The following is a 9,077-nucleotide window of genomic DNA, read 5'->3' as shown; positions in this document are numbered from 1 at the left end:
ATTTACACATCTCCCAAATGATTCAGAGTAAGTCCTTAAATCTCAAACTTCCAAGCCTCTAACTACAACCTTATTACTTACTAATAAGCCCCTTTCTCCAGTTTCCAGTAGCATATGCTCTGGGCAGCAGCATCCTTTGAGTCTATCTTTCTACTGATGTCTACTCACAGCTGCTGAGTTTTTCTCTATTACCAGAAAAGTCTTCCACCTTCCTTCCACCCTGCCTGATTCCAGGATCAGTGTAGCTATTTCTTAGCTTTTAGTGCTGCACTTCCAGTACCAAAGCATATAGACTTTCAGTGCTCTTGTAGCAAATTACTACATAATAAGTGGCCCTCAACAACATTCATTTAGCTCCTAACCCTGTGGTCAGGAGGTTCAACTTAATGGTCCTCTGCTCAGGATCTTTCAGGGCTGAAATCTATATCAATCTCATCTGAGGCTCAAAGTTCTCTACAAGTTCACTCGCAGGCAGAATTCAGTTCACTTCCATCAGCAATAAAATTCCTTTTTTTTTTTTTTTTGGTACTGGGAATCAAACATAAGACCTTGGGCTTGCCAGGCAGGACCTTGTGCTGAGCTATATCCACAACTTTGATCCCATTTTCTTGCTTGATGCCAGAAAGAAAACAAACTCAGAAGCTTGGAGGGACACCCTTGGGTCCTTGCCGCATGGCCACGTCCTCCAACAGGGTTGTCACTTTCCACCAGGTCAACAGGATGGTATCTGATTCTGCTACTTGAATCTTTTAAGGACTCACTTGGTTAGGTCAGATCCATCCAGGATCATCTCCCATCTAATTAACTCAGGATCCAACTATCTGCAACCTTAATTACAAGAATTAATTTCCTTCATATTCTCAAGATACATCTGCAGTGAACAGGCAGGGCTTGTGTGTCAAGGGGTGGGAATGTTGGGGCTACCTTACAAATCACTTATGGTATTAGAATCCCTTTATGTCCACTGCTACCCCTCTAACCTGGGAGGTTGCCTCGAATTGCTGGCTTTCACTGTGCAGCCAAACTGTTCTGTGTACTTAAGACTTTGTTCTTCCTCACCCTGAAACAATGTGTATGGATGTGTATGTTTATGGTTACTTAACAATGTTAAGGACTAAGGAGTATGAACACAATAAAGGAAGTTCTTGATAACAAAATCTGCCTAGTGTGAAGTACCAGACATTCTTCTACCTCCTCAGAAACACATTTTTATGAAACAAAAATTCCAACAAATGTGTCAAATAGTGTTAAGAATTTATCAAAGAAAATTCACACTGAAAGCCTTCTGCTTGGTACATAAATGTTACTGCTGTCTGTGTGTGGTGCTAGCTCAACTCTAACCTGGAACACAACCTATAAAGTAATTGTGCTTTTCTCCTATGTTCACTGCAGAAAAAGAAAGCGCATTTCCCCTTCTATGCTCTGGGAAATCCATTTTTTTTTTTTTCATAATTAATGCTTTATTCAACAATTCTTTTTTTATTGCATATAAAAGGTAATTTTTTTTCTTTTCAAAGTTTTATTGATAAACATATAGCAATGAGAAAGTTTCAAATCAAATCAAAAGTACAGTTTCTACAAATAATACACTGCATATATCCTTCTTAGTGGTTAATTGCTGTACAAGATGCAGACTTGTGATCCTACTTACAAACACCATTAGAAAAAATCATTCCATTCATTAAGAGAATGCAACTATATATCTATCCTGACCACTTTGAGTACACAGATACAAAATGGACATTCATAGTTATACCCCAATTTTTTTTAAGTTCCATTGTTGAATATTATAGGTGTGTAAACTCAGCAAAATATTCTAAAAGAGTCCAGTAGCCCACAATAGCATTGGGTCTTCTGTTTAACTGGCAATGTCAGAAATTATTGACCTGAGTCCCCCACAGCTCAACATAACAACATGGCTTTACTTCCTATATTTCATCTTCATACTTTTCTACTGGATGGTTAAGACCAAGGTAAAGCAGGACCTGTGCAACAAGAGTTGTAGCTTTTTGGTCTGATAAGGTCAGTGAAATGCCCTCAGGATTTATCCTGAGATCCTGTACCTCAGATTGTAGAACCTTTGTCAGTGTCAGCCATGTGGATGAGTCACGGCCAATGCTTGGCCTATGTGCTCTCTGTGAAAGCCTGAGAGTGTCTTCTCCCCATGTGACTCTCCTTAGGCACACTCTACGTCATTGATCACTTTCCTCTTTGGCCCTATTATCTTCTTGATCAGAAAATTTGGGACACTACCGAGGTACATGACGTTACAGTACACGTTCTCATATGTCCTGAGTCTTAATTGACCTTAGAAGGCTAGGGCCAAAATGTTGGCTTTCCTTGTAGCCCTCCTTTTTCTCTAATTTTTGTCTGCAAACTTAGGTTGTTAACCATCCAGAAGACAAGCTTATTGTTATTATCAAACGATTTAGGCTATCAAGCTTAACCTCACTATCTCACTGCATTTCAAACATTTTAGGCATAATAAGGAACAGGTATTTTTCATCAAGTATTGATATGTTGAACCTTAAGTCCCTACATAATATGATAAAGAACATCTAAAAATTAGATTATATTTTAAAAATAGGATAAAGAATTCTATGCTTCTCATGTTTGCACATAAGTCCAAAAATCTCACCATATACAACCTTGAAGCAGGGGGAAATCCATTCTTGCATGATTGCCTTATGGTTAGACTTGGAAAAGTACTAACTATATTTATGACAAACAATGTGGTTTCCTGTAATCACAGCAGTCAAGTCTAATATGTCTATGGGGACATACAAAGAAACCTTTACATACATATGAAGGAACACGAAGCATGTGGCCTGAACAGTCATTAGATGAGGAAACCACTCTCCTCTCTTACAAAACCAATGTTTAATCCTGGAGTCCAATAAAATATTTAAAACTATTACAGTTTACTATATAAATATATGTGTTATTGTCCATAGCATTATAAAAGGGAAGTCACTACCAGGTTTCACATTTTATTGTTATTTTTGTTTGGTAGCTTTCAGAGAAGAACCTGGCTATCAAAAGAGAGGTACAGAAATAGGTCTAGGTCTTCTCTTCTACCATGACACAGCTGCCTTCTGTATTCTGACAGGTTCAGCCTACTGATGCTGTCCCCACAGAGTACTTATCAGGTTTGTCACATATACCAAACAGACCAGAAAGCTACAGCACTTCAAGGATAAGAATCATCTGTTATATAAAGAATTCTAAGCCTAGGATCAGGGAAACTTAACAGTCTGAGAGAACTTCACTATGGCTAAAACTGAGAAGCATTAGAAACAAATATCGATCATTTTACATAAGATTTACAATCATTTTACATGAAATTATAGATTCAAAGTGTCTAATAACATCAAATATGTCTCAGATGCCACAGATATATATAATCTTAAGAACCAAGAGCAATTCATTTACAAAGATTTTTACTTGGCCGGGAGTTGAGTCAAGAAACAACACATCAAGTAACAATTAACGAAGACCTGACTGGTAGTCTTCCGAGTCATTTCATACAAAGGAATCACCAGAGCAGCTCCTGATTCTCAGGCTAGCCAGATGATCTTTGAGTGTCCTGCCACTGACCAGGACATACATTTTACCAGAGGGGTCTGGGCAAGGAGCACCATGCAACAGCCCCATTTGAGTCTCAGCATCCAGCCTCCTAGGCCCTGTCTACCTTATACAGATTCTTCACAGCTGTGGATGATGCGTCAGCTTCTTTCTTTTTTTTTCTCCGCCTTTGTCACTTTTCCTTTTGTCCTCCTCTGGTGACTCCTTCTTTTTCTCCTCTACTATCTCCTCCTTTCTTTACTTTCTCTTCTTCTCCTCCACTGTCAGCTCCTTCCATTACTCCATGTTCTCCTCCATTGGCTCCCTTCACTTCTTCTTTGTCATGAATACTGATATAAACCGCTTTGTTACAGCCTTCTCGGTTCCGAGCAATTTCAATGGCAAAAAACTGTATCCTGGGGGCTGGAAGGTGAATAGAACTGATTATTGTCCTCCTCCAATAATTCCTTAAGGCTACTATAAACCTATACATAATGTTGAACTAATATAGAAACCATTCAAATATAGGCATATAAGCTTCAGAACATGAAATTTACTTTCATGTTAATGACAATGAAAATATCTATCATACAGTTACTTATAAGCAACATGATCTGTAAAGACACAAACATAAATAACAGCCACCCTAAATTTGTATTTCAGTGCTTACTCACAAAAACCAGAGCCCACACTCACTCTGCATGCACAGAAGCATTCCCAGAGGCAGAAAGCTCACCAAAGATTGTATTTTCTTCTGTGTAGCCCTGAGAACAATCCAGCCGCAACAAGGTACCATAGTTGTAGTCTTCTACAATACCGTCAAACTTCAGGCAGAATGGCCTCCACTTCTACAAAGGCAGAAAGAAAAACATACTTTAGCAGACAAATACTACAACCTGGGCTCTTCATCGAGAGGAGGGTTTTTCTCTGCCCCTGTGACAAAAATAACCACCACTGAGGGGAAGGCTAATTTCACACTCAAACTACTACCAAGTTTCTGTGCTATATATTCTGCCTCCTATCAGACTGCTATCTTCCTCCATGAACAGTATTTTAACCTGAAATAAAGGACTTAGATCTTTTACAAAAGAATTAAGAGGAGGGCCGTGGAGATGGCTCAGTGGAATAAACCCTTCTCTGGCAAGTGCAAGGGCCGGAGTTTAATCCCTGGTTCTGCAAAACAAAACAAACAACAAAAAAAAAATTAAGATATAGCTTGTTAAGTAGATTTTGTTTTGTTTTGAAGTTATTGGGCAACTCAGTCCAAACTTAATGTTCTTACTCACTAATGCATAGATCGGACAAAGAAGACAGCAATTTGGATCTTACTCATCAAGTTAGATCTTAAAAAGAAAAGGCCATTCAGAAGCAGCAGTTTCCCAAAGATCAGTGACAGTTAGGCAAGAGACAAAAGTTCAAAATCTTTTCTAGCCAAGGGCCCATGCTAACAGAAAAAAAAACTACCTAATTATTAATTAGTGTTCTGGGTTATTATAAGACAATCACATAAGCAATGAGAAACAAACCTTCACAGCTGTCTATAGCTTAAGATTGTTCCTGCACTTCAATCCAGAGAACAAAATACCTCTTATGTTCTCTGCCACTCCCCAGTTCCAAGCTTTTTAAATAAAATACCTATGTAAGTAAATGGATTCCTGCTAGCTCTCTGCAAGGGCAGCGTGAGTCAGATTTCAAAATGTCCCAGTCAAACAGGAAAAAAAAAATAAACTCAATAATATAAGTATCCACAAACCAAAAAGAGATTCATTTCATAATTCATTTAGTTAATTAGAACCAGAAAAAGTCCTGGTTCTTTATATATTTTCCTTAAAACAACTTTCAAAGGAGTTCAATTATATTAAAATATACTCAGAATCCAAAATTGACGAGATGATAGCCTATGTCTGACAGAATTCTTATTACCTCTTTAGCTGATTCTGATTTCAGTTCTTCTGGGTCCAACACATCTACTTTGAGTTTCTCAAAATGCTCCCGAAATTCAGAGTAGATCTGATCATCCACTTTTGTGAGTTTCAGGAACTGCGGGTCAACTGATGAAATCAGCTGCCAGAGAGTAGAACCACATACAGATGCTCAGCTCTGATTTTCCACATTTCTATCCCACAACCTCACTCACCATGAACCCTAGGGTTCTCAAGGCAGAAGTTTTCATTAGGAAGTTTAAACAGCCTATGCCTGGCAGGAAATCAGGATGAAGTTGGAAAAGTCTAGAATCCATTGAAGTGCCTTCCACCAATCTGGCGAATGGCCTACTTGGCCCTGGTACTGTTTGGCTATGGCTCTCTGATTGTTCTTTCTTTCGACAAATATTCATTAACTATCCACTGTGTGGACCTAGGCAATTTTTTGCCTGGTAGCAACAAAACACTGGGCACAGCCGCACAAATCTTCATTCTCATAACAAATTCAATTCTTCCCCAATCCCTGCTCTGCACATAAGATTTATACTAATGAAAACTACCTAAAAAAACATAACTACCAAACTTGCTGGTAACCATGCTTAACACAGCACAAAACACTAAAATTATATACTTCATTCTGCTTAAAAATGAAGACAGACAACTCACCTTATAATACACTTCAGCATGCTGCATTGCTCTCATAGCCCAGGCCATCTCAATATCTGGCTGCAAAGGAGTGAAGAACACCAGGTCAGTAATCTCCCAGTGCTGCTCCTGGGTGACAAACTACGAAGTCTTTGGATTTCTGGTTAATGCTCAAAAGGGTTACCAACATTGCTGTTACCGTCAAAGGATAAAACCTGTACTAACATAATTCAATAATACACTATTCTTTTTTATGACAATCAAAAGAACATATTTACACAGCATAATAAACAGACTGACCCACTGTTATCTTTTCTCAGCAACTAGTCAAAAGTGAGGGACTAATAGGGACTACATAAATCAGTAGATAAATTGGCTTCTCAGGACTAAATCAAATCATTGTAATCGGTAATTAACATATCCACTTATACCACTGAGTTGTTGGGATGACAAAGATAATGAACATGAAACCATTTTTTACGTTTGCATGTAGTATTTCACAATCACCATTTGTGTTTATTATATAGTCCCCTCCTGAGCCTGTAAGGCCTAAAACTGAAAGAGTTTCAGGAAGCATGCCCTGTTATAAGTAAGTCTTACTAATATCTCCTGTTCCTGTGGACTCTCCCACTACATAACGGATGGATGGATCCACTTCACACACTTCAGAAAATTGGGCCAGGGAGATAGCTCAGTGGAATAAGCACTTCCCTGGCAAGTGCCAAGGGCCTGAGTTCAATCCCCAGTTCCAAAAAAAAAAAAAACCTTCAGAAAAGCTATTTGAATTTTTCCCTCCATGCCTGAACCATGCATGAACTTCACCTACCAGCAAATCCATGTCCACTGTCCACTTACATTTTAAGGATCCAGTTCAACCTCCAGTTCCTCAGGAAAGCCCACTGCCTCCATGCTTAGAGGATCTATGCCCTGACCCACTGATCAAGTATGCATTACAATCTTAGGTGGTTCTTGCTATAATTTTCAACATCTTTTTCTTTCTCAAATTGCATCATATGCCTTCTCCAGAAAGGGCTAAACCAGGGACCCTGCATACTGGGGCTGTACAATGGAATCATCTGGGGATATTTGAAAAATATTCAGGCTCGACTCTTATCTTCCTTATGTTCTGAACTAAACATAATTATCTGACATAGACTGTAATCCAAACAGAAGGTTGGGAGGTCTTTAAAAGCCGCCAAGGGGATTCTAAAGCATTCAACAGTGAGGGGCCCATTCCGAGGTTCACACCGCCTAGTACTGTGATCGCTAGCTAACCAAGATTGGTATAAACTGAATCAAGGTGAAGATCTGGGCGGACACGCACGGCGCCTGAAGAAGACATCGGGGGAAGGGGCGCATAACTTAATGGCAGGCCCGCGAAGCTCTCGGGCTAGCTGTGCGGATGGGAGTTTTGGGTGAGTCATACTCACATCGTTGCCATAAGACTCCGCTGGGAGAGACAGAGCATTTGCCACAGACGCCGCCTCCCTGGAAACCTGGGGAGAAAAACGCGGGGACAGGGCGACAATTCAAGACTCTAATCCTCTCGACTTTTCTACTTGCCCAACCCCAGTGCAGCGCCTCACCGGCTCATCCATGCCACAGGTTCCCTCCATGTTGCAGACAAAAAAAGTGTGGCTTCACCTGACCGGAAGTTTTTTTGTATTTTTTTTAAAGCTCTACCATTTCTCAGCTTTTGATTGGAAGTGGAGCTGGCCGGGTGGAGGCGTTCTAAGCTTCTGCGCCTGCGCGTGACCTCTACCCCGGAAATACCTACTGGGCCCGCCTCTCATTCCCTGCAATTCTGTGGGGGTGGGGTTGTGCTTTGGAGTCAGAGCTGTGGGTGGATGCTGAGGTTTGGGCTTTTCTTTTTTATTTTTTTTTTTTGAGCAGAATATATTTATTGAGGGAAAGAAAGCCCCTCTCACAGAGAGGGACAGGAGGGGTCCCGAGCAGGTTGTCCCCGGGAAGCTGTCTCTTCCCGGGACTTTTATAGAAGAAGGCGGGTCTAAGGTGGTGGAGAACATATGGGAACTGGCTTAGTTGGGCATGAGGTGGGACAAAACTTTGGTCAGCCAATGAGATTACAAGCACCACTGCTTAGATAAAATTGATTAAATCCAGTATTAAATGAAGAAGCAAGTCATGTAGCATGCGGGCATGAATACGGGACAGGGTCTCTTCCTGTTGGGGGTTGGGTTAATGGCTCATTTGGGATCTTTCAAGGCGATTGATACCTATTTATAATAACAATCCCCAGGGCTCCTCTATAGGAATGTATGTAGCTGTATTTGTTTTCTCTTTGGTCTTAAGGTATGGCCCAGGAGGGAGTGTCTGTCTCTTCCAAGTTGCAAAGCCACCTTGCCTTCCATCTTGTCTCCTTGAGGACTTGGCCCTGTCTGACTACCTATAATATTTCTTTTTTTTTCTTTGTTTCTTTCTTTTCTTTTCTTTTCTTTTTTTATTTTATTTATTTATTTATTTATTTTTGTAGAACTGGGGATTGAACTCAGGCCCTTGCACTTACCAGGGAAGTGCTTATTCTACTGAGCCATCTCCTCAGCCCCTAATATTTCTATCTAATTCATCAGAGGTTCTATCTAAAGGCCCTCAATAGACACCAGGCATTTTTATCTTGGGTAGACATATAGCTTTGAATCTGTAGAAGACAAAGCTGAAGAAACTTTTAAACATGCATATGCTAAATAATAAGATCAGCAGTATAATTATGAATATATTCAAAAATGATTTTTACCAAGGAGACAGTAATGACTTCCCATAAAAATAATAAAGATAAGGTCCAGGGGACTCCGGCATCTGAAAACACTAGTTAGAAATTTTTGTAGGTCAATTGGCAGAGATCTCTTAAATGTGAGGTTTAATCCCTTTTTTGTTTTCCATGGCCATTGCATATTGTCTTAAACCAGCTGGCCTTTTATATCTCAT

At 39.9% G+C, this 9,077-nt stretch overlaps 1 protein-coding gene across 1 annotated transcript; it reads right to left on the bottom strand.

The window, feature by feature from the left end:
• Positions 1-3,423: 3,423 nt before the first annotated feature.
• LOC101589794 (protein PBDC1-like) lies at positions 3,424-7,791 on the bottom strand. Its single transcript, XM_023707888.1, has 6 exons — positions 7,718-7,791; positions 7,562-7,627; positions 6,153-6,212; positions 5,488-5,628; positions 4,301-4,412; positions 3,424-3,987 (listed from the first exon to the last, which is right to left on the bottom strand). The coding sequence occupies exons 1-6, from the start codon at positions 7,745-7,747 to the stop codon at positions 3,758-3,760; spliced, it is 639 nt and encodes a 212-aa protein (XP_023563656.1). The 5' UTR covers positions 7,748-7,791; the 3' UTR covers positions 3,424-3,757.
• Positions 7,792-9,077: the final 1,286 nt, after the last annotated feature.

The sequence above is a fragment of the Octodon degus genome, unplaced genomic scaffold (assembly GCF_000260255.1).
Source record: "Octodon degus isolate 3935 unplaced genomic scaffold, OctDeg1.0 scaffold00316, whole genome shotgun sequence".
Lineage (NCBI taxonomy): Eukaryota > Metazoa > Chordata > Mammalia > Rodentia > Octodontidae > Octodon > Octodon degus.
The sequence above is the reverse complement of the archived record's forward strand: the minus strand, read 5'-3'. Positions and strand labels throughout refer to the sequence as shown.

Coding starts and splice junctions, on each gene's coding strand:
- LOC101589794 (XM_023707888.1), bottom strand. CDS start 7,747: ATGGAGGGAACCTGTGGCATGGATGAGCCG. Junction 6,213..7,561: donor CGGAGTCTTATGGCAACGAT/GTGAGTATGACT, acceptor ACTCCTTTGCAG/CCAGATATTGAGATGGCCTG. Junction 5,629..6,152: donor ATGCTGAAGTGTATTATAAG/GTGAGTTGTCTG, acceptor ACTCTCTGGCAG/CTGATTTCATCAGTTGACCC.